The sequence below is a fragment of the Copidosoma floridanum genome, unplaced genomic scaffold (assembly GCF_036245765.1).
Source record: "Copidosoma floridanum isolate Cflo_tuat_1 unplaced genomic scaffold, Cflo_Japanese_pri ptg000019l, whole genome shotgun sequence".
NCBI lineage: Eukaryota > Metazoa > Arthropoda > Insecta > Hymenoptera > Encyrtidae > Copidosoma > Copidosoma floridanum.
Genome location: NW_028321896.1, coordinates 6,177,085 through 6,203,233, shown reverse-complemented (window position 1 = coordinate 6,203,233; position 26,149 = coordinate 6,177,085). Strand labels below are relative to the sequence as shown.

The following is a 26,149-nucleotide window of genomic DNA, read 5'->3' as shown; positions in this document are numbered from 1 at the left end:
TGTAGTCACTTTTGGTGTGTAAACCTGACAATGCTACAAAAGTTTAGGGGAGAAAGAAAAAAAAGCCCTCTTCTACGAGACAGCAGAGCAGCAATAGTCGTGATGTGTTTTATAATCAACATTACATGGCCTTTCACGCTGTCACGCACATTTGAGTGCGTGACTACGGCTACGAAACGACGAGTTTCGATTTCCCCTCGAAGGATCATAGCCCAAGTTATGAAAAATTTAAGGAGCGCGCAGACGTGGTGATACGCACTTTTTCTATACATAATGTAGTATGGTCGTGGTACAGCCTATGGGATATTCATGGATATATCCTAAAAGAAAAAGACGTATCAAGGGGGACTGTATATACTTTTCTGTTTCTACTGATATACCGTTTTAATAAACCCTCGTTAAGTACGACAAATTACTCGTTTTATATGTGTTTGTGAAATCACAGGTTACTGGAGGAGAGGGTGTCTTTGAGATGCCCTGTGGTACATGATATCTTTGAGATTTTTTTTTTTTTATTTAAGATTTCTTAGGTGACGTGATGGGTGAATTCACCTCGAGATTCACTATTGCTAGTGCTATAATTATATATTTTTGTATGGTACTCGTTAAACAGGCCTCTAACAAGTTTATTAAAATCAAAGTCCTAGTCATATTTGTTTAACAGGCTAGATAATCTATTTAAAAAAATATAAATCACCAGTTAGTGATTTTTATTTTATTAAATAAGATTCATTTAAAGCATTGGGATATCTGATTTTTAAACTTTACACTCCTAGACAGTTTTAAAAATATTAAAAAAAAAAGAGAAAAATGATTAGACATTATAAATAGTTAATCGTCAGATATGTGTCTACACTTATGTATACACAAACACTAACTCGACAGAGTTACGATTAACTAGAGAACAAATTTCGAGGAAAATTTTTACCAGCACTTACAATGTTCTACAATTCAAGAGCTATAGGGATCGAAACAAAAATTGTCTGCAATCATCATTAGACGTCGAACGCGTCCCCCAATAAGTGGCTTCGTCGTTTAGTATCTTACCAGACGAGGGGTCGTAAAGAGGTATATATACATAGCGAAACCAATTTTCTACCCATTTGTATGATAATTATGTTACTTAGCTTCATTTTAAATTGAAAAACATTGAATTGCTTAAAAAAAAGTTGTTCATCAAAAATAAGAAGAAAATTAAAAATAACCATGTGCGCATGTGACGATTTCAATAAAATGAGCAGAAAAAAGAGTGACAGTGAAAGCAACTGTTTTCAATTCCTTCTTTCGTAATCTCCTATTTATTTTCTCATTCAAATGTGCTACAGCAAAGAGTAAAAATAAGAAAAGTATCATGTTGTAGGTAAGTTTCACCTCTCCCTTACGGACGGAGAAAGTTGACAAAAAACCTTTAATTTTTACACATATCCAGGTAGCTTCGTTTCCTCAACGCTGTTTTGTTGCTCTGTATTCCCTTGCCTAAACTACTCTCCTTCTCTTTATTCCGTACTCAGAAACATATCAAGAAAATTTCATTTACCCCCTAATTTACCATCCTAATATTTTCTCTTGGTCCCTCTCATTTTTTGTCCATCTATGTCCTTTCGGTGAATCCGATAGCTTATCAGTGCTCGTTCATTGTCTCTGTGTTAGTCCTGTGGAAGTCATTGCCGGTCACACCTATAGATAAAAAGACTCGTTACCTTCGTTCACATCACATAAAAATTTACTTCAGATGAGAAGACGGATGTAGGAGACGTAAGAGTCCTCGGCCAATAATGGCAGCCTGGTGTGTTTTATGTTGTAACACATTGTCAGACAAGATCCTCCAGCATACTCCAACGTGCACGTTTGCACCGGTGCGTGTAAACACATGGAGCTCTACCGCAATGGCAGCCTGTGCCTGCATATATACATATATATACCATCATGATCGATGCTTTCACGCATCGAGAGCGACCCCCAACGTGTTGTCTATCTCCTCCTCCTCGACTATCTGGTTGTACCTACACCGACCGGTATATATATATCTTCATCTCTCGGAGCTGTGTACCAGCCATCAGTGGCAATGGCAAGCAGTCTGGTCGAACATCCGAGTGATTCTCCCGTGCTGTTGTATAATCCTCCGTATGACCCTCTGCTGCGGTGGGCATGAGTTTCGTCTTGTGATGATGTCCCTGTAACTTGATTGTACTTTGAGAAAAGAGGGCGACAGGGGGACAACTGGGGGTGGGTAATTGTGTAGGGGTGCAATACGTCGTTGTACTTGATGTGACAGCTGACGATTACGGTGGTGTCGTGGTTTCTGCATGCGTGGTTCGTGTGGATTAATGGATTTTCATTTCACGAAAATATGGTTGTACGAGCTTCCCAAACTCGATGCCGAGCTATTCTATCGATTGTAAGAGTCTTAAAAATCTACGGTATTCAATCTCCGACTGATGAAAACAAAAGTACAAGGTACCATAACTCTGAAAATTTTGCAAAAACAAGGTTGTTTGATGATTAGTTGAACAAATTCTTTTGCCACACACTTAGCGTTGTAATTTCCAAGTATTGCTGAATTATCACGAGTTTTTCTTATTTTTTATTGCAATTAGTTGTCGAATTTTTTTTATTGAAAGACATTATGCATTATTCATATTCGGTAGCTGCCACAAAAGACATCGCTCGTGATTGGTCAAGTTTCTTATCACAAGCAGCTATATATACAAACAGAATGACGATCCTTTTGTTTTTGGGATGCCCAGGTAGCGAATATAACCAGTAGACAGAGAGAGATAATTTTTGAAAGCTTCTTAGTTCAATTTAGCGAGTTAAATTTTGTTAATGTCACATGTCGAAAATTGTGTATGCTTGGAAATCCGAAAGTGTGACTGAGAGTTTAATCAAGTTGTGTCTAGCAATCAGATTTTGATTATTGTTTGACTACTGACAGGCAATGAGCAATGAATAAATCCATTCAGGTGTGTGGGATATTACCTTGACGTGAAAGTTGATGAGTGGGCTTGGATGAAAAAAAAAGAAAACAATGAATACGTGACGTTAAAAAAAGAGCGGAAAAAATGAACATGGCCTGAGTCACTAATCATGTTTACATTGAAGTTGCCAGTAAAAACAATGTTTGAGTAAAGTTGGTAAGTTTGTGATCTGTTTACGGAAACAACAAGTGCGGATGATCGTCTTCTGATGGCTATATATTATAATATTGAGTCTTTCATTAGATTTCTGTATTTCAAAGATAAGCATACCACCACCACCTTTGCCCTTTTTATCATAATGGATTATTTTTAAGTCGATCTGTTGAATGCTTTCCTCGTCATAAAATGAAGTTAAGAGGGCTTCCGTAATGCTAAGACATAAAATTTATACTCCAAGCAGTTTTATTCAATTTCTCTATGTTTATGTATAACAGGAAAAAGCATAACCAAGTCATTTGTGAGCTTTCACGGCCTTATACATTACAGAATATACTAGTGGTACTTTCGACGGTAGAATCACCTCGGATCATTACACTATTTGCACCAACCAAACTAGGATTTGTTTCTTTTCAATGTATCTTTTGCTCAACTCTTTTTACTTTTGTTTGGTATGCTCATCTCTATCGCTTTTCCCGGGACACTCGTGAACGTTCAAGACCTGCCAGGGCTGCCCGTATGTCTTTCTTGCGTTTCTCACGTGTACTTTCGCACCTCATTTTTATGAGACGACGATGGGCGAGTTCAGTCCCTTGGTCGGCCTTTTGTCATGATTTAACGGAATTTCAGGATTTTTTATTGCTCACCTCCTTCCTCTCCCCTGTCTCTCTTTCCGTTGCCTTTTCTTTCTTCTTTTTCTCCGCTTCTCACGCCTTGTTGACGTCGGTACGGTATTTATACATGCTTGGCATGTTTATATGTTTATTCAAAACGACGCGTTTGAGCGTTACTTTATAATGGATTGCAAACGAAAAGCATGTTGAACGTTGCCTTCGTTAAAAATATTTGTGCTGTTATTGTAAATTTTTGCAGTTGTCTCGGAAGAATTACAAGACTTTTGACTTTTTTGCCATTTGTTGAATCTTTTTCAACCACTACCATATATACGCTTGTCTGATTTTTTTTATTTGATTTAAATTATTTTAAACAACTAATATGGTACATTCCTTCAACATGTTTAGATGTCAAAAGTTTTTCCTTTTTTTATAAACAAATGCCCGTGGGACAAAAAAAATCGTAAAAACTTGCCATCGAAAAAAAGAAAAGAAACTAACGGGGGAAAGTAAGATGAATTTTATTCAAACCCTACAGTGGAACCTATACAGTTTTAATCAAAGAATCAAGAGAAGAATTCGCTTTCCGAGAGTTAGAGAGAGTGAGATAGGACCACGACATGAGCATTTATGGAACAGTAACCACACTACCGCTTATATGCGCGTATTGATGTAGATCGTATGCAGTATATATACAGCTCATGCGGACATCCTTCGTGAAAATTGCAAATTTGGTGTTGAAACACGCAGTAAGCATTCCATAGTTAACAATAAGTAAAATGTGCGTCTCTTTTTCATGAGATTAAATGCACCCGCATTCAAATGCATATATACCTGCCCTGATAAAGCAGTTGGAACCTTTACGTGGTTGTTATTTTCACCCCACCAGTAAAGTTGTCACTTTCCCTTCGTAGCACTACGTAAAACAGTCTATGCACATGCGATCTAGGACATTCTTTGCTTTACTTTCCTGGTGGGTAATGTACTATTTTATTCACAAGGTTAATCAAATGCGCGCCAGGATGGCTTTTTTTTTTTTTTGCTCTTTGATGCGTAACTTACTTTCACAAGTATAGCGACTAGAAGACCAATGTAGGGATGAGTAGCCGATCTAGGAATAGTAACTGCGCTTATTTGCTCGATGAAACTTGATATAGTAGCTTGCTACTGCCATGCTGGTTAGGCTTAATTTATTCAGCGCACAAATAGAGAATCGGTCCATGTGTTATTTTTATGTACAACGTGCATGTCTTTCGGCAACGATTTACGCATTATTTTTCCTTTTTATCCAACCTCTTTGAGAAAAAGGGAAAAAACAAAATCTTCGAATTTTTCTCGTTCCACGTGCTTGTTTGTTTGCCAATGTTGCTATTTTCGTGGAGCTATGCTGTTTTTTTCTCCCGCGTATTCATAGAAGAGCTAGAAGAAAAAAAATACAAAGGTTCGGGGGGAATCCCCAGTTACCTATAGAGCACGCGCGTGCGTATTTTTGTCACGTCAAATGAATTAATCAGCGTCTCAGGATTCGGTAAATCAACATTTATCATCACCTCAGAATCGATTACTATTTCACGAGAGAGAAAATAAAAGAGTCATAAGACAAAAAACTGTAATTGTCAATGCGTGTAAAAATATTGGAAAGTTTAGATTATTATCATCAGCGAGTCATGTATATTTGTGACAATCTTCTCGTACTCATCAAGTGAAAAATGGCACAAATTTGCTCGTTCGTACATAAATTAAATACACCGCTTCCGCTATTGAATAGTAAACGTCGATAAATGAAAAATCAGCGTCATTAACTAATGCATTGGACAATTGGAATCCAATAGGAGATGCAATTACTATTTTTCTGACGCTTGAGCTAAATTATTTTTGATGGGAAAAAAGTATACCTGTACTAAAAATATTAACTTTGTAGTATACGACAATTCGATCGTACCATAAATACAAAATGAGATGTGTGTACGTAACTAATTGAAAGACAAATTAAGTCGCTTTTGCAAGATAATTCTTATGTTTTTTCATACGTGGATACCAACAAACATCATTTACTCCAGAATGAATTCCTCTGTGGCTTGTTTGTTAAGTATTTATATAAATATTAATGAACATTACAAAAAAAAAAAAAAAAAAAAAAACATCATGGCACAGTGAATCGTTGGATTCTTGGTAATCTCTATGGAACAATCGTCCTCGCGCACTTGTGAAGTACCGTTTACGCGTTTGTTAAATATACGCTTGCGTTCTCGGATCGATCGTTGCGAAGGTCTCGTTCTTGCGTTGCCCAAGAGCAAACAAAAACACTTAGCGAACGCATGGAACGCATCGTAGAAAAAAAAAAATTCCAAACAAGCGGACATCGGATCCACCACATAGTTCCCTTCTCCCGTCATTGTGAATCAGCCGATCGACTTGTAAACACGTTGTTTGTGTAAGAATAGCCGATGCTGCTCCAGGAATCATCATCACCGCTATACGGAACCTGTAACATCTAAGGCACGCAAACCGAGTTAATTACACGCTTCTACGCACGCATACGAGCATATAGCTATAATCTCTTGGCAATCGCGGAGACTTTTCCGCCCAGAAAACCTGCGATCGCTTTTGTAGTGCACACAAGCCGATTGATTTCGTAAGCTATTGCAGTCGATCGTACACAAGGTAAACCGATGCAAAGGGTTATTATGCGCTAAGGGAAAAAAAGGGAAATTCGTTGCGTACGAGAACAGTGGAAAAAAGAGATGGGAACGCAACGTTGGAAATTGGAGGGTAGGTAAATGGTATAATGGTTCATCGTTTTGCGCGCGAGGGAAAAATTCGAGGGCTTGGTTTGCTGTCTGGGTAAAGAGTTGTTAGCGAGTGGCGTGTTCAGCGCAAACAGAAAAATGGCACTGGCTTGGATAATTTTTTTTTTTTTTCTTTATTTCTTACTGCAAAATGAGAAGTATAAATATAACTGACCACTTTTCGTGCATTGCAATCTATTTCACGGCACGGAATCATAGCGGAGTTTTTTCATTACTTTGCTTCTACCGTGAAAAATGAACCATCATTTCCAGTAATGTTTCAAATAATCGTATAATTTTTTAGATAAACTGAGGAAACCTTTTTTTCAAATTTTGGTCCACCTTATGATATTTTTTTCAGTAGAAAAGTTATTTTTGTGGAAATAAAATTAGATGTAGTTAGAAACAGAACAAGTGCAGTAAATAAAAAAAACTCATGAATAATTTTTTACTTTGAAAAGATTTTAACAGCATTAGAAAACTGAGGTGTTAGTAAATATATTCAAGAGTATTCTCATTATGAATTAGATTCTTTGCCATTATTACAAAAAAAAAAAAAAAAATCTGATGTCAAGGGAAGCATCACTTTTGATTTTCATATTCATCCAATTTTCCTGGTTTAAGAAGTGGATGGTAACTGCTACATGAAATCACGTTTTAAGAGTTAAGAAGAAGCAGGAGTGCTAGTAAAAGATTCTCGGTAGGGTTTGCTTTCAGTGACGAAGAGAAAGGAGGAAGTGTCAATGACTCTCTGGCTCTTAAAAAAGACGTAGACGAAAAAGGTGGTGGAGTCTTGATGCAGAGCAACAGTCGGCAAGCGAGCAAATCGCAATGGAGAAACAGAAGGGATCCAAAAGAAGATGTGTCAGCGAAAAGCGAGAAAACAGAGGTGCAAACGAGAAACGAACAGCAGCTATAAGTATATATATATAAGCGACCAGCAGCTCGTAAGTTCTCCGTCCCTTCCTATCTTACGCTCAAGCCTTGCATAAACCTTCAATTAGCGCTCGAGCAGCAGGTCTCTCGTGTTAATCAAGCCCATGGCGAGCACCTGATATTCTTGGAACGTCGCACGTAAAGTACATCTATATGTCTATAGATAAGCCCATTTGTGTGATTGTTACGATCCAAGAGCATGAAACTCACCTGCAGGTGCGTCGATGAAATAGTTTACAGGGAACGGAAGTAATACTGATGTACACTTATTGTTACATCTTTATTATTGTTATTATTTTTTTTTTTATTTGGAAGAGAAAACAGGATTTTATTAAGAACGTAGATCAAAATTTTATTAACCACTTTGCTTAATAGCGAGTAAATTTTCACAAGAAAAAGTATCTAAGTTTAAAAAAAAAAGACGACAGACATTTTCAGCGTCACTTTTGTATTGATGGAAATTATTCTTATTTACTTTAAATTATAACAAAAAAATCTGCATTTTTTAAATATCAGCAATTTATTGAAGCTTGATGATTGGCATTAACTTTAAGGTCATACATATGTTTTATAAGTACTTGATTTATAATGATTTAATAATAATTTTATTTTGCATAGTTTTAAACTATTATAGCTCTCAATTGCAATGCCACGATGTTATGCCAGAAAACGAAAATCCAAACTTATACCTGTTTTTAAACGATAAAGTTCTTTAAGCAAAGAACTGTAGTAAAAAGATTTTTGTTCCACATGTAAAAGATCCAAGACCAAAGAAAAGTTTGAGAAATACTTTGGACATAGAAAAAAAAAAAATTAAGTTCACAAGGAAATGTTACTTGACAATGACAAAAACAATATAAACACTCGAAAGTAATGTATGTGACTCACTTTGCCCCTTTGCGAAGAAAGAAAGAATGTCCTCAGTGTTATTTATCTTTGGGCACGTGCTCTTTCTTTTTCCAATACGAACGGCAACTCAATTAAGTGGTGAAATCAATATTGTTTTGGGCAAACGTCACACGCACGTTTTCACGATATTTCGGGCTCGTGAGCGTTTCTGTCTCTAATTTTTCTGTTGATGAAAAAAAAGGGCAGATGAGTTCGAGGTCTGTCGCGAGGAAGGAAGCTGTCATATCTTCTCCCCCTTCCGGTTGCTACACCCAAACAAGCTACACCACATGTTGGCGAATCCAAAAACTGTCAGCGCCACCAAGGATACACGTACACGCGCACACAAAGGGAGATCGGCTCCAAGACGTTGCCTTCTCTTTGGCACGCACTATTTTCACCGAACGCAAGTCTGGCGACCTTATAGATGCATTCGCACGAGCATAAATACGAGAGTGCGCTTTCTTTCTTTGAGAATTCATACGCAGGGGGTCCGGAGTGGACGAAAACATTTTACTCTGCACTTTTATACACGTCCCAAGAAAATTTACAAACAGTCCATTGCTTGGATGTTCTAAACAAAAAAAAATCGACACGCCGATTTGTAAGTGATTACGTGCATGGAGGCCAATTAGGCGGATTACCGCCATACGTTACAATGAAGCCATCAAAGTACCGAAGCAAACTTTGAATTTCAAATGATCGGGGAACATAATCACGTCGGCAGGTAACATCGGCACCAGTAGAAGCGCTATAGCAAGAGCAATTGACATGTCTTGCTCGAGTCGTGTGTTATCTGCATGTAACACGAGGAGCACAAATACGAGCAAACGGGCTCTCTTTCTTTCGTGGTCGTATGAAGCGCAAAAATATTAATGCACAGCTTTTGGTATGCGGCAGCTGGATGTAAAAAAACATATACCGGTGCAGCGACAACTCTTTTTGTAAAACTACCTCGCTGCGTTCTTTGGCTCTCGATTTACAAGCATGAATGTCCGATCCACGGACCTACTGCTGCGGCTTACACGCTGTATGGCATTGCTGGTTTATTTAATCGTATTCGTAGTGCAGACAAACTAGTTCCTAATCTATGATTGCACAATGGGAATTTTTTTCTGTCTTTGAGACGTATTGACCAACTTTGTGTGGTGTCAAAAGTTTTCATTTTAATCTGTAAAGGTATAGTATATAATATAATATAATAAAATGTACTTTAGACGCCACTCGCGTACACCCATCACGTAACACCCATACACATACACGATCGGATATAATTTTTTTAGACTCAGAAAATAAAAATGTGCTCATATAATTAATTGCACATTTTTGCTCTCTTACCTCAAGAATACAGAAAAGTCTTCTAAAAAACTTTTTTTTTTTTTTTTTTTTTTTTTTTAATTTTGTCAGTAATCAAGTGTAATTAATTTACACGTGCACAAAAAAAAACTGACTTCCTTTTCTTTTTATATGGGGAGAGAGTTGCGATTCAATTCGTCAATCGTCAGTCTCTCTCAAAATCGAGCTGTACTAAATATATACAGCAAATATGGAATCTACGAGAAAAACAAACAAGTAGACGAGGAAGCTACAACATTCGACTTGTTGGCAATGCACATCCAGCTAAGATAAAATTTATAACATATACCCTGAAGGTCCATCGAGTTTCAATACATCTTGTGTAAATAAATCTGTACTAGACGTGTTTGATATTATGTTTTTAAAATGCTGAGGTAGAAGGGCGAGCGTCTTTTTAAAGAAACTGCAGGCAGAGAAGTGTTTGTTGACTCCTAGTCTGGATAAACATTATTCTCGTTTCAACGATTTCACTCTTACTACCCATATAAAAGACCATAAAATGTAAAATTATAAATATCAGCTCACTTTTTGATGTCACCTCGTGAATTATTTTCACATGAATATTTATCGATTCGCTCGTGAATGTTACTTCAAAAGCCTGGAATTAAACTGTCGTAAAGAGAAATATTTTTGAACTTTAATGGCACATGGCAGGATTTTACATATGTTTGCCAATACCCGTTCTTTAGAAATATTCATATTTTTTAATCATCGATTCCTCTAATAAAGTAATCAATATGGTTTCTGTTCTTTTTATGTCGTAGAAGCCGAGTTCATTGGTCATTTTTGCGCATTTTTGTGTTCTAATAACGTTATTTGCATACAATGACTCACTTGAAAAAAAAAAAGTTTCTTCCGATTTTCATGCACTCACAACTGAACGTCCGTTTAACGCGACGTAATCATTATGAACGAGAGGGAGGATCATAAGAGCCGATAATCTCAATATTATACCGTAGCTATTGGTGCACAGTAAGCTCCGATATCAGTGGGAGTTTGAAGCCAACAGAGGAGGATTAAGTCCAAAATTTACGATCACCTGCGGAGCGACGAATTGGCAGAGCTTACCTTATGATCAGCATTACCTGACTGTGACGACAGAGTCAATTTTTGATGTTTTCCAGTGGCGATGTACCTACTCCATAATTTTTTAAAAGCATACAAATGTATACTTGAACAACATCAGGTGGTATAACCAAAGCGTCTCCAATGGATCGGGGACTTGGGAGCGTTCCAAGCTCGAGCCTCGTGGAAAGATCGAACTATGCAAAGCTTCGGTCGAGGAGGATCCAAACATCTCGAAACTCCCCTGGAGGACCTCCCTACTCCCCTTCGGGGGTAAAAATCGGGGCATTGGCGCTTGTTCGTCCAAACTCTAGGGGAGAAAGTTGTCTCGCAGCGGATCCGCTCGACTAGCCAAAAGGGGCAGAGCTTTTTGCTCCACAAGTACATGCCCTGTTTGGTACAGACATGTAGGTATATGTATATCTGCAACGTAAAGGGGCGACGTAGTGGCCACTGCTTGGAGGTACCACTGGGTACAAACTTGGCCTATTGAGTTAGGAGGGGCTTCTCCGCGATCCTCCGCTCCTCTACTGAAGCGTAGAGGGTAGCAGAAATAGCCATTGTAATCGAATTAGCCTATTAGAAACAGGCGTGTATATGTATGAAAATTAGGAATGTCTAGGACAGTAGGGCTAAGGATCTTGGTAGAAGCACCGTATGTTGAGACTGTTATTCCTGTTATTGTCAATAGCAAAATGGTGTTGGCTAGAATTTCTGGTGCTGTAGATAGTTTGAGCATTCGACTGCACGAATAAACTTGACAGCCATGCAGTTATTTGTACTGATAGGATGGAGATTGCGAGGTGCTTTCTTTTTACTGCTGCGTATATACTGCGAATAAAATTTCGTTTTGAGGTTACTCTGTGAGTTTAGAAACTTGAGTTTCTTGAGCAGCTTTTAGGTCAACAAATTAAGTTGTTCCTTGAATTAATTGTAAGTCAGTACATGATTTATAATTCAACTTGTGAAGTATAATTTAATTCAACAAATCGTTGATTTGTAATATTTTTTCATGATATTAGATAGTGTAAATATATCTGTAAAGTCTATACTGTTTAATAACAAACAAATAAAGCAATCAATTTTATCCAGGACACAGTTTGATGTGACGTAAGAAAAATTAGTAATTCGTAAGAAGCGAGAGAAACTACTTTAAACGATAAATATTAGTCCAAAGAGTTGGCTTTATAAAATAAACCGTGGCTCTGAGAACTTGCCATCTGCTATTTTTGTGGTCCCTTGGTAAATAACTTATTAAAAATAATTACCTTGGTGCTGAATTCTGTTTAGCTATATAAAGTTACAAGAAAAAGCTTGATTAACAAGTAAAAACGTAATTACCTAGAGGCAGATATCTATTTACGAGTCTATTTATAGAAAATTTGTACAAAATTAGGTCATATTACTGTTTGTATAAATACAGAAATTATAATAAATCTGTATACATGTTTATACTATGTATTATGGCTTTTGATGAGAGCGGTAATACTGACGTAAAAAAAAAGTGACTTTTTTCCTCAGCGGCATAATATGTTGTTTAAAATTTAAAATCCATTATTAGAAATAAAAATCATATTTGTAAAGACGTGGCACACCAAGTTCAACCAAATCTTTCATCATTGCACCTCACAAGTTTTTTTATGATATTAAGAAAAAAATCACGCTTATGATTGTATCCATAATAAGTAGTTTTAGCTTATAGAAAAAAGATTTTGCAAATTTTTTCCTTTGAGAATCGTGAAATGAAAATATTTATACCAAACAGAATAAATCACATTTTTTTAAAAGTTATTTATACCGTTGGATATTTTTTTAAAGGAGCAGGTATGAGATTCGAAATAAGTGCAAAATTTTTACAATGTTGTTGTACTAACGGTTTTTTATTTCTTCATTAGTAGAACATAGCAAATACTGTTACAATATACTTATCGTAGGAATGGTTTACGATTGGCTACAATAGATCGTGACTTTTCATCATTTATAAATAATATTATTACTTTTTTACTGCATTTTCCCCCGCTTGCTCTCATTCATCGGCACATCGGCGTATACGTACTAGATACAATAATTTCCAACTAGTTACACAACTAATAACGTTGACTGGTATTTACGGGTTCGCTTTTAATCCATTATTAGAATTATACTATTCTTCCCTTATTGTTATGTTATCATAAATCACGCATACCTACAATATTCGTTACTACCGTTGAACTTTTTTTGTCATATTCATATTTTTTACCGCTACTGTTTTTCATGTTTATGTATAAAGATAGATAGATTTGTCGGTTACTTTATTCTTCTTCCGTAAAGGTATTTCTAAAAACCATTTTTTTATAGTATAGCCTCCTTTATTTGTTTAAGATGAAAAAAATTCTTTTTCATTGCGTACGAAGCAGTTTGGACCTTCTACATACCCAAAGCCAGAGGTTATTGTTTTTTTTTAAACTGTTTTGTCTACAGTTACAATTAAGATTTTTTTTTTTTTCATGTAAAATCAGTCATTTTATCTACAGTGAAACATGGTTTTTTTTTTTTTTTTTTTTTTCTTTTTTTTTTTTAGTAGATTACAAAAAATATAAAAAGATTTTTTTTGTTTTACAAGTCTTTTTTTGAACTTGGCTCTTCTCGAGAGTAATTCCTAAAAGATTTTAAATCCTCTACATTTAAAAAAAACTCTTTGTTCACGCTTCGAGCCTACAATTATTACTGGCAAGGTACTTAATACGTATATATTTTAATAGGGATAACGTAGTAAATAAGAAAACAAACAAAAATATATATGTATCTCGAGTTACTTTTCTACAGAGTAGATTACGCATGTGCATCCACCAACTCCAAAATACCATGTAAAACGATTTCTACGCAATCGCCAAAGATTTTTCGACGGAGACCTCGCAATCCGACGCATTCATTTTCTCATTGTCATACTCCACACATACACAAATATATATAACATACACACTTCACAATTGAACGGTTCCTAATTATATTTCTACGCGTTCATTTACAAACTTACGTCTTACATGAATGACGTCCGTATATATACATTCGATAGTATAACGCACTTGGCGCAATAATTTACAAACTGTGTGTGCGTGTCGACGAACGTTCGATTAGTAACTAGACGAACAGTCGCGTCGCATTTCTGTTTATTTTCCGATGCATTTGGTTGGCCCTGGACTGTCTTTCGGTGCGTCGACAAACTCGTCAACGCGTTTACACAATGCGAGTATTTTAGTTGCGTACGTGCAACAATCGAATCGACTAAGCATAAATCTAGGCCAAGTATTTTTATGTACAACCATAATTTTCAATCACTACTACGTCGCAAAATACGTGAAATAATACATTGTCAGTGAGTATTAGACTAATAAATACTTGGAGTTTTGTTTTTACAAAGATACAATAACACACATCACATTGAATACAAATAACATAAATTTCATCATTGAAATTAGTTTACTTACTCTTACTCTTAGTGGCAGTTCATACAATTGAAAGCAGAATTAAAGATTGTTCGACTCGATTCTTGGGACTATCCATTACCGCAAATGACCTCAACAATCTTTAATCCTCTTGTAACGAGTGGAACAGAAAAAAAAAACAAGATACATTCAACAAAAATAAAATTACAATTAAATCAGATGCTTCACATAAATGATAAGCTCGTGCAATTGATGCAGGTGAGAAGCAGACTGCCAAATAACTCGTCATACATTGATACGTTTACATACGTTAATAAATTAAGTATTTTCATACAAGTGACGTAACTAAATACCAACGATCACAATCCCTCTGCCTCTCTCTTGTTTGCAAAATAAAGTTACCCAACAAGTTCATCAATTAATTTCACGGTTTGGCGTTTATCATGTACACGAGTCCCTATCGATGTCATCTCACGACCCACCTCTATCGAAACCTATCAAAACATCATAACTCGGTATTAAAACGCTATTAACATCATAAGTTCGTATATTTATACATTAAACGTGCTACGAAGGGACTTTATGGAAGTGAGAGCAGTACAGGTATACGTTAGCGTGCTAATCTCGTGGCTACGATCTGAGCGCATTCCCTTGAGTCTCCGACCATCGTATACTTTCTTCCCCCCTAATTTTTTTTTTTTTTTTTTTCGACCGCGTACTTTCAGCGCTGAGTCCGCTCGCATTAACTGGACGACTTAAAGTTGCCACTTGTTGATTACGAGATGCGAGCATGCATATATATATATGGATGCATACCTATGTATACTTGTTGGTCACGCAACCGATGATACTGTTTTTACTTTTTTTGACTGTTACGGATGTCTTTATAAACTTTGAATTATTAAGCAGTTACCTTATTTGCCTTGATAACGAGTTTGTTGGGAAGAGCTTTGATAAAAAAAAAAATTTTATACTTCATGATGCATTCGCGTCGTTTTGTCTTTTCGTTAAAATATCTACGAATATTTTTCTACTGGCGAAAGTTACTGTGAGATGTTAATTAAACTGTTTCATGTTGGTATCCATTTGTTATAATTGCAATGGCGAGCTAGTCTATCGGTTGGTTTTTTAAATTGCACAAACATATGGTTCGCTCTCTTGAAGAGTATACCTCTACGTATTTATATTCCAAGATCGACGACTCGTAAAGTCTTTCTCCGAGGGATACATGCTCATCGCTACGTGTGGAAGTAAGGAACTGTATTAATAGGTATATACTATTATTCTATGATTATGGTTCTTTCTACGAGGTAGCTTGATTCATGTTTTTAGTAGGAGTTTTTTAAATGTCAAGTTTCATACGAGAGCGTGCTATAACAAAGTTGTTATTTAACATAATTTAATGACAATTTATCCGAATTTTCATATGTCATATTAGTATTTAGATGAAAATCTACAAAGTCACCTCAAGCCAAGGTTATTGCTGTTCTAGGTTGGCCAGTTGAGCTTAGCAGTAATCTTGGCCGGTTTTAACAAATATTTTGACGATAATGACAGGTTGTCGAAACTGAATCTTACATTGATGAGTACGAGAAGATCTGGAGGAGAAAAGTACACCCAAAGTACCACCATATCGATGGATAATTTTTACTGACGTGATTCTTCGTTCATTTTTGTTTAAAAGTCTGTATGAACTCTCTTTGACTCGAAATTTTTTATTATTTTTCAATGTACGACTTGAATTTTAAAACTATTCCAAGAAAGTCCTTACTTTAAGTTGAACAAAATTCTGCATATTAGTTAAATTGTAAGCACCAGTTTTCTATTTTTTTAAGACTGTTCAGTCTTTTATACACAAACGCACCAATTAATTTACGTGCGGGTAAATCATATGTACTACGAGTGTCCTCTAAAGTCTTACTCTTTTTAGTCAATTTGGTCATCTTACCCACGTTGCTGTAAAAGTTTTCATAAAAGATTTTTTAAAAGCAATTTTTTACTAACACTATACCTGTTAGGTACATGTCTTAAGAAGAAATAAATGTAATCTACTGTAATTCTTTCTCGAATTCTTTTATGAGTGACAGTGATGGTGTAGTTAAAATCGATACGGTACACGAACAAGTTTTCGCTTGTACCATCAAAAAATTGTGCAAATCATCTTATCTAGCTATTATATTTAAAAAAATTTCGTAATTATATTTTGATTTTTAATTATCCACAATAGCAAAACAATTTCTAAAATCATTTGAATCCATTTTTGCGTACCTAAAACACTGTCAAAGTTATTTATACATAGTCAGTCTTCGTCATTAGAAAAGAGAAACGTCATTACATTACATCACCTAGGGAAGTTCTTTTTTATGAGCACACATTTCGTTTATGATTACAAACGCAAAAACCAAAGTGTGGAGTATACGTCCTTTTGTAATTTACAATAGATGCATTGTTATACTGATGACTTGAAGACAAAAATATCATACGAATGTGTATAGTCCAGCATAGGTAGTACGATGTCTTTGTTTTATTTTGCTGATAAACAAAAGTAAATGTGTTTTTTACGAGCTATTTGGAGTAAAACGAAAAGAAGAAAAACTAATGCAAGCATGAATAGATGCTCAAAGGGGATCAGTAGTGCATAAAATTACTTTTGTTTTAAACTGTTTTTACTGAAACGCAACCAAAAATTATTGCCTTTTTTTTTTTTTTTTTTTTAATGGATTTTTTTAATAAAGTGTTCTTTGTTTGACATCTATTGAAGTGTTTAAGAGCTAATGAATTTAAAGATGCAAAAATCAGAGTTTTTCTTATATTCATGTTTTGTATTGATGATTTGAAGGGAAAAAAGTTTCTAAAAAAAACACCATACGGTACGAATGAACACCACGTGAGCAAGGCGATTTAAGAAGGCATTGAATTTTTTTCTCGCGATATTAGAGTCGAGCTTTCGATTACGATGCCAAATTTTTTAGTGAATCGTATAGCCTTCCAGTTCCTTCAGTATCTGGAAAAATTTAATGTTGAGCTTTTGAAAAGTTTACATTAAAAAAACCACAGTGTTTGAGTTTCCGAGGTTTATTGTCGAGCGTATGGCAGTTAAAAATGTTAGGTTTTGTAGTCTTTTGTGTAATTATTTGTTTATTAACATAAACACGATGCCCGTCTCGATGGCCCGTACAAGATCTACATTGTTTTTCATCTTGTATAATTTTTTTTTTTTTTCTTTTACTTAAATCTTGTTTTATTGTCACGAATGTTGCCATTGGTTATACCCTGACAATTTATTATTTACATTTAATTTTTTTCTACACAACTATACATACACATACCATACAAATACGTCAGCCTATTTTTGCTTGAAAAGTGGTACACTGATGTATGATTATTCGTATTAATGTTGCATTGAAAGAATTGCTTTGAACAATAGCGTTAAAGGGGTTCTATTACGTTTAGTTGGTATAAACATTTAGTTTCTTAAAATTATACGTTTTATACTTTGTCTTAAGATTTATATAAATTTTTTGAAGCATCAATGAGTTAATAAGCGTCATTAAATGACTATTGCTATTAATTCAAAATTTCTAAAAATATTCCAATGTATATGCATGCCGAGCATAATTTAGTTAAAGATAATTAAAGCTGAAAATGAACAATATTTCCTACATATAATTGATGCGACAAAGTTAAAAATTCTAACTTATGGAAGCTAACTCCTCAGATCTAAAGCATTTTGAAAGTTTCGTGAAAAAAATGAATAAGTATAAATTAATTAATATTGGAGAATACCAACTCCAAAGCCAATCATTTAGAGTAATTGTAGAGTTAAAAAAAAAGTTTTTTTAAAATAAAAATTATGAAAGCTACTTTCGTTGGCAATTGTGATCCTTGCAAGGCGTTGCTAGTAGCAGACAGTGTGACGTTAACGTCATCCGTTCGATCGACTGGCTGGTAAAAAATATTACAGTTCTGTGTGCATGCAAATGGAGAAGCCCAGAAAAGCAGCAGATGCACTTGCGCGGCTAGCAAAGCTTATGCAAATTCATGCTGGACATCGAGCGAATGACACGTTGTCTGTACTCCGTTTTTTGCGCTACACCTGACTCGTAAAAATTTATTTTGGCGTGAAAAAGTGGGCGTCAGTCCCAAAACAATACTTTCAAAAGACGTGCTTCGGTGCTGACACTGTTGTAGCATCTGAGTTTTTTTTTTGTTCCGTTTGTAGGGAAATTCAGCAGTTATTTTCTTTCAACTTGTATACATTCAACTGGTCGCTGCTGCTAAAAACAATTTGAAACTCGTAGCAGATAGTTGGACTATTTGCATTCAAGTGGGATATACCAGTTTCCCTTTTTTCTCGAGTTTCGTGCAACACAAATGTTTCTTGTTTTCGCGACATAGTATATAAACTTTGGAGCGCAAGTTTTGTGGCTTTCGGTAAAGTAGGCCCATTTGAAGTATATCAAACACTTTTCTTGTAAAATTTCGATTTATAATCATCACATAACATTACGATGTAAAATTTTTTTTTTATAAAATTGACTTATTCCAATTGTCTCGTATCACACGAGATTTGTAAATAAGTGCTTTCAAAACAGTTACAATCGTGTATCTTACTGTATTCTTTAACTCTCGTTAATTTGTTGGCATAGACGTATCACTATAAATTGATATTTTATAAAAAATGTACCAAAAATTGCTATACATTGTATGTATATCTAAAAATGACCAAAAGCGTCCTTCGGTTTATTCTAGGTTGTAAAGAATGAGCTTTTAGAAATTCACGCAAAATTGACGAAATTATTATTTTTGTTTCGAAATACTTTCAAAAATGTTCAGTACATTTTTTTCAATGTCAAGCTACAGATAATCCCTAAGAAAATTCAATTTTTTCATCCCTAAAAGTCACAAAATTTCATTACTTGATCACACTCTGAACCAATTCTCGTAAAAACCTTTTCCTTATCAGTGCTAAGGATCAGCTACAGGTAAAAACAGACCAGTTCCTTTTTCTCGTACAAAAGCGTGACACATCAATTTTTTAAATTAATGTTCACCCATTAGTTTGACCGTAAAGAAGAAACGCGTGATTAAAAAAGTTCCTCACTTCTTGCCCTTTCATTTAATCTCGAACCCGCTCTTCGGAAACATCACCCACGTACGGCGATTGATCCTTCGGTCATATCACGAAAAATGAATCGAACAAAAAAAAGCCTATCGGTTGGAAAAATCGTCTACTTTGACTTTCAAACTATAATAAATCAGTGGCTCTGCTACGTGGAAACAATTTCCAAGCGACTTCTTCACTAGCTCCAGATAAGTTCGGCTACTCTTCCACTGACGCTTCGAAATTGTAAATACTTTTGAATTATCGCCCTCTATTCGATCACTTTGATTGGTTGCAGACAATCGCAGATCCTCGAATAGTCCACATCGACTTGCACATTAAATCGACGAATCAACGATACGCCAATGTGTGGTTCCACACATCCCAGTTCAGCAGATAGTTTCGAGTGGTGCAGTCTTGGTGCTGGGGTTCTGAGTGACGCTGTCGCCCATACTGGGCATCCCGTGGCTGGTGGTGCTCAGCCCATTTCCTTGACGGCTGGCGTTGGCGTGGGGGTTGCGCGACCAGATCCGCTTGAGGGCTGCGCGCACTTGAGGCTGGCATCCCACGACGATGAAGATGAGGACGCCCTGGGCAGCATTTAGCACGTCAGTCAGGTACCAGAGGAAGGCTGGACCACCGGCCAGCCACGATACCACGTCAAAGATCCACGGCACGCCCATCACCACCACGAGCTTCAGGCAGACCTTGCTCAGCGCGGCTCTGAAACAAACAGAAGACGAGAAGCGAGGCTTGGATTAGTCCTGTCTAAAATTGTGTTGATCAGTGATTATATAGGGTATAACATACGCTAGGTAACTACCACCGTCAGCGACATCAGTCGTCAAAATGTCTCAATAGGGGGGGGGGTGAGAAAAGCTAACCAGGTATGTGATAACCATGTACAAAGAGCTATTTTGTCTTTAAATTTCACGTGATTAAGAAATGTTGAAAGGGATATGAACGTTTGCGATGGTTGAATCAAGCATCCAAGTAGTTGAAACAAGTGTGCTTTTACAGTACAAGTAACCCATAAAGTTGAAATCATATTTACATGGTTAGTACATTCCTATTTAGCTTCTCTCACCTCTCTATTGGAAAATACATCCGGGAGAGGGCACGGGTATTCGCACCGTAGGTAGTTACCTGGCATTTAGGGAAGTGAGTAGTATCCTTTATGAAGCGATTAATTGATTGAGGTCTTAGATAGAATATTAGATTTTCAAGTTTACGAGTAGCATTCAAGTGTGTACTGCTATTTAAAAAACTAAGAAAGGATATTTCTCCATACATTATATTTAGCATTTGTGAATGTATCGCTTGTGTAGGTAAAACGGGTAAAAGCTATAAGCAAAGTTATTTTTGCGAAGTCATCACATTGATGTTGTCCGTCGAAGCTTACAAGAATCATACGTCCCAAGGGTCTCCATACACAAGTGTATGTCGCATAGTGCTGCCATCACAGCTATCCTTCAACATGTTTCCTCTGTTCATTTTTTTTCCACAGTTCAAGTTGGAGTATTCAAGAGCGGCAACAACTTTGGCATACAAAATCACGGAAGCGTCGAGATGTGCTTCTATTTACGTACAGAACAGCTGGCACGCTCCACTCTTTTGTGCTAATTATCATGGGAGCTGTAAGAGACGACAACTCTGGTGCGGGAGAAGAGCAGTGGATGGAAGGCATATGAGGCCGGAGAGTGGAAAAATGGGTTACGGGTGGTTTGTATCTCCGAGATGGTTTTAATTTTGACGTTAATTGTCGGCACGCTGTGCGAAAATTGCCTCTTCGTTCAACCGCTCGCTAATATAAGGCAACGACAAGAAGAATGTGCAAAGTGTTCGAGTTGAAAAGGAATAGGGGAGTTGTCGTTGTGTTACTTGTTTGTTACGTTATTTATTTTCCTTATAAAATGCAAAGGTAATATGCTTCTGTGTCATTATGTGGAATAAATCATTAATTTGACACTTTTACAGGAAAAGATGGAAAGTAAAGGAAGTACATGTAATAAAAAACAAAGGAAACAGTAAAAGGAGGAAAAATTGAAGTACAAGAGACGCTCAACGAGACATGCAAAAGTAAAAGAGTATTCTCATGCTTTGGTATAGCACAAGTGAAATGTAACATAACAATACGTGGATTAGAATGATAGTACCAGTAGAGGAAGCACTAACTGAATGTATCAGAAAATTTAAAAAGAACTATTTGCTAAGTAGAAAAGTAGAGAGATTATACTGCTGGAAAAGACAAAAAAAAGGAAAATCTAAGGAAAAGGTACAGAAATGCCGATTTAGATTTTGAAACGGTAGAGGAGTTGGACTTGGTGTGTCTTATGATATGTTTAAATCAAATGTTTTGTTGTTTCAAAGAGATCAACACCCTTCACTTAAACATGATAGAGAGTAAACTTAAAAATTACTCAGCTAGTGTACAAGTAGGAAAATAGATTCAAAACAATCGAATAAATTAGGTAAAGGTAGTAAGGTTTCATGTATGGCGGCGCATATTTGCCTTATATAGATAGGACTGTGTTAAGTATTATGAAGAAAAACAAGTCACTATAATGAGGACCTAAGGCCAGAGCTGCAGATAAAATTTTAGGTAACGAGATTTTAAATGTTCATGCATAGACAATCAACGCTATTAAGCTAGAAGAAAATGGAAGGAATTACTTCTATACTAGTCCGAAAAAAAAATAAGGCAAAAAGAGGTCAGTAAAAAAAACCAAAATGTTACTGTACAAGAAGTTAAGCCAAAGTGCGGATTCAAAAGAATATATCTGTCATCAGTGCACCATTAGTTTGATAAAGTATGAAAGTGTTGTACGAAAGTACCGAAACATTCGATCGAAGGACAAGACGGTAGATAACAAATTACATCAGGAAGCAACAGAAAACAGTGATTCCACTCGTATCATCTGGGACGTCAACGACCTGCGGTACATGTATACCCAAAGAGAACAAATCGGTGAGCTTTGTCAGCTGATTTTTCGCGTAGAAGAAACACGAGGAGGGTGCTAAGGCTATACGAAGAGGAGAGCGCGCAGGCGAGCTGACGGGGAGGAAACAGGTTTCGCAATAACAAGGCGAGATTTTTCTCGATGCTGCCGCGGGCGGTCGAGCCACGCTAGCATCAACAGGCAAAAGAAGTCTCCCTTTCGCCTTCTCGCTTATACGTATACATTCTATAAAACATCGTGGGGGGAAAATAATTGCCTTACAAGTGGGCTTTTTGATTTGCAGCACGGCTTTAGCGACGCTGCTGCTGGTAATTATCTACACCGGGATACAAAACATCAAATGGTCTTGTTCGCCATGTTTTATTTATATGAACCTTGTTAGACGTCAATCTCTTTGATGCATCGCCTGGGCACGGGTTTTCATTGTGTTACAAAAATTGCTGAAAAATTTTTTCCTCGTCTCGTGCGCGCCAAGTTGGGATCTTGAAATTTATCCTCCACAAATATATACGACTGGATGGTATCTCGAGAATTTATCCTTTTCACAGCTCACACCGGATAGATACACCAACGACTTTATTGAATGTAAATCAACGTGAGCGTTGCAAGATGAAGATTATTTATACATATGGAACAGGGATGAACCTCACGCCACGTGTTTAATCATCATCCATGAGGTAAATTCTGTTCCCTTACTCAAAAATTTGTTTAACGATTCTGTATTACTTGTGTTGGCCATTGAATCCCTTACAAGCTAATGCGAAGAGATAAATCGACTGGTATGTTTCTGAGGTGGTTAAAATGTAAGATCGATAACCTCTCATGTTGTAAACCATGTGTCAACCATGGATATTTAATGAAGCGGGCACCACTGAGATTTTTAGAGATCGTCGCTGTTAAGTCGTTAGGTGAAGACCTTACTTGTTTCGTAGATGAGCAAAAACGTGGCAGTGGCTTTTACTGCTTTAAAAAGAAGGTATATGACCTCACGGAAGAATTTCTCGCAATATCTTTCTCTGTAAGGGTCTGACCATTTTATCAAAGCACTCAGAAGAGGGGAATAAGATCTTATCCCTTTGCTACTCTTTTAGTTTTTCACATCTTATAATTAACTCGACATTCGTTAATACCGTTTAGTGGCTTTGAAAAATGGCTCAGAAAAAAAGATGATCAGACGTGATGACGAATCACCGTAGCTGTATACTGCAAAGCTTAAAAGGAGAAAAATCGTCAATTGAGTTTAGAATGAGTATTTTGGGATACATTAGGAGTAAACGTGTGCAGATCTCTAAAGTAAGGTATCTTATCATTATAAGTTTTAAGAATTACAATTGAAAATATTTTTATTGGCCGATTCAGAAAGTAGCAGCAGCAGAGAGAGCTTACAAGCTCTCAAAGCAGCCCAAGCGTATCTCGTAGCAATTAATGAGCTACGAGAAACCTGACACCTGATCTACCACCGTGCAACTACATCATGGCTAGTACGAAATCTGCGATAAATCATAAAAAGCTTCAAGGCCTACATGGTGGCCTAGGAAAAAAAAAAAAGCCACATACTCCTGTAAGTACGCGATATTTTCCTACCTATTTTCTTCTCCCTGTTTTTTCTACGCGCAAAAACAGGTTTTCAAACGTACAAATATATGTATGTATTGTATTGTAATACGAGAGGCAAAAGCGCATTCGCAGCAACAGCAACTCAGCTGACATTTATTAGCCCCAAGGTATTTCTAAAATATATTGCCTAAGCCGCTGCTATTGGACTGTGGTAAGTAGTCCGTTTAATGGGGCTGCATTGTGGCCATTTGGGGCTGTATAGGTGTGCGTATACATGCCGGGGCTTTAATGAGCCTGATGGGCTTATACACCGGCGTCAACCGCACGACAGTCATAGCAGGCGTATGTGGATAAAAATTTTAGTTTATTCTGGTAACCTTATAATCCCTGCTTATCTTTCTTTCTGTGTGTTTTGGATCATGCAAACTTTACTCCTCTACTACGAGAGAGCTTGCGAAATTTAGTTTTTGTGGAATCACATCTGCAAGAACATTTCCTACGATCGATGGTGCAGACTTCGTTTAGGTAAAAATATCCAAGAAAAGAACCATCGGAAGATTAATTTCCAAGAATGACCGAAGTCAATTGTAATGGTAATGCACACAAAGCAGTGGCAAATGAAACGACCTACTTTATTACTCCGCGAGAGTAGAAGCTGTGGCGACGACGACGACGACGACGAAAGTTATGTCGTACGGAGTATAGGTAAGTAAAGACTAAGAGCTACGTATAATGGAAAGTAGCCGGGAGTCTTTGATGGTATTCGAGCAGTCGATCGTAAAGTTATGTTAAAAGCGTCTGAAAGAAATAGGGCAACTTTCAATTGACTTCACGGATATCATACCATTTTATTGTAACGACTCGTACCACCAGACGATATTGTCGCCGTTGGAACCGATGGCTCGTGTTTTTTCAATAAATCGACTGATCGCGACTTGTTCGTTCCTTCTCGTTTACAGGAGACAAAAAATAACGTCATAGCCTCCTTTTGTGTGTAATATATCGATTACGACACGTGATTTTTATTTTGGAATATTTTAACTTGGTTAAAAAATGAATCCGGTGTTCTACTGGTTAAAGCCTGTGCACGAGTTCTCGGACGTAGATACTTGTCGGCAAACATTCAAAGTTATTTATATGTACAAACGATAGAGAGTTCCAGATTTTAGGACTAAAATTAAATCGGATTAAAAGCGTAAATACCTCGCACCCATTAGCGAAGGTTTACGTAATTTTATAACATATTTACAACCACGTTTCTGTGGTGTTTAATTGTACGAACTGTATTTCGGGTTAATTTAAACGAAATGATGATATCAGAAAATGTGTCAAATACCATACTGGGCTATTTGAGTGACAAAACTATGTTTCTCTCGTTTGTTGAGCGAAAAAGAGCCGGTCTACGAAAACACGATAGTACGAGTCTGACAAAGAATATTGAACACAAAACTGTGGCAACGAGTAAAATGGAAAAACACGATCTGGCTTATTGATTTTATCACAGTTGGAGAAACTACGATTATTAGCCCCCAAGGGTGTTACGTCCGAGGATGAGAGAGCAAAAAAAAAAAAAGGTGGCCAAGCACATAATCCACAGAACACATGAAAAGACAGCGAAAAAGGGCTCTACGGCAAATTATACTTGAAAATGGCCTAGCTAGTCTCGGGGAAGAGAGGAAATCCAGTGCAGCGGTCACGCAACGCTGATAACGCGCGTGAGATGAGCAGCGGCTATAGACCGAGGAGGGTCTGCCTCTGGCGACAGACACGCTGGCAGCGACACGAGCGTCGCAGTCTAATTGCTAAATCGGTTCCGATAGGCAGCGGGTTGTGGAGACTATACACCGCCCAGAGGCACTCTCCATTGCTCGCCTCTGCTCTAATTGTGCGTCGCTGTATCATACTCGACTAACTTTGCCGGCATTTACATGCATACATGTATACACAGGTATTTTTAGTCATTTGGTTTAGTTTTACATTGGAGTGAAAAACTACCACTTCCGTATCTGAAGCCTATACTTTATCAGACCAAATAAATATTGTTGAAAATTTATAATTCGTTTTGCTCAGGTGTGGTTTTGGTGATTATAGCTTCTACAGCCATCCTATCAAAGTCCTCTTACTGGTGTGCTAATTCGTCAAAATGCTACTAATTGGAGGACACGCGTGTGAAAGGTAGAAAAAAAGATACAAGGAGAAGTGGATCAGCGCGAGATTTAGTCTAGAATATCTAAATATTAATAGACCCACGAAATATCAAGAAGTGGAATGTAAGAGATACCTCTCAGTGGCACCGAAAAAGCCTTCCTCTCTTTCTCTGC

The 26,149-nt window shown here is 36.8% G+C and overlaps 1 protein-coding gene across 1 annotated transcript in view; it reads right to left on the bottom strand.

The window, feature by feature from the left end:
• Nucleotides 1-18,064: 18,064 nt before the first annotated feature.
• LOC106635765 (putative G protein-coupled receptor Mth-like 1) overlaps nt 18,065-26,149 on the bottom strand; it is a 133,445-nt gene continuing 125,360 nt past the window's right edge. The window contains exon 7 of the mRNA XM_089593087.1: nt 18,065-20,034. Within this exon, the coding sequence (XP_089449213.1) occupies nt 19,701-20,034 (334 nt within the window). The 3' untranslated portion in view covers nt 18,065-19,700. The remainder of the gene's footprint in view (nt 20,035-26,149) is intronic.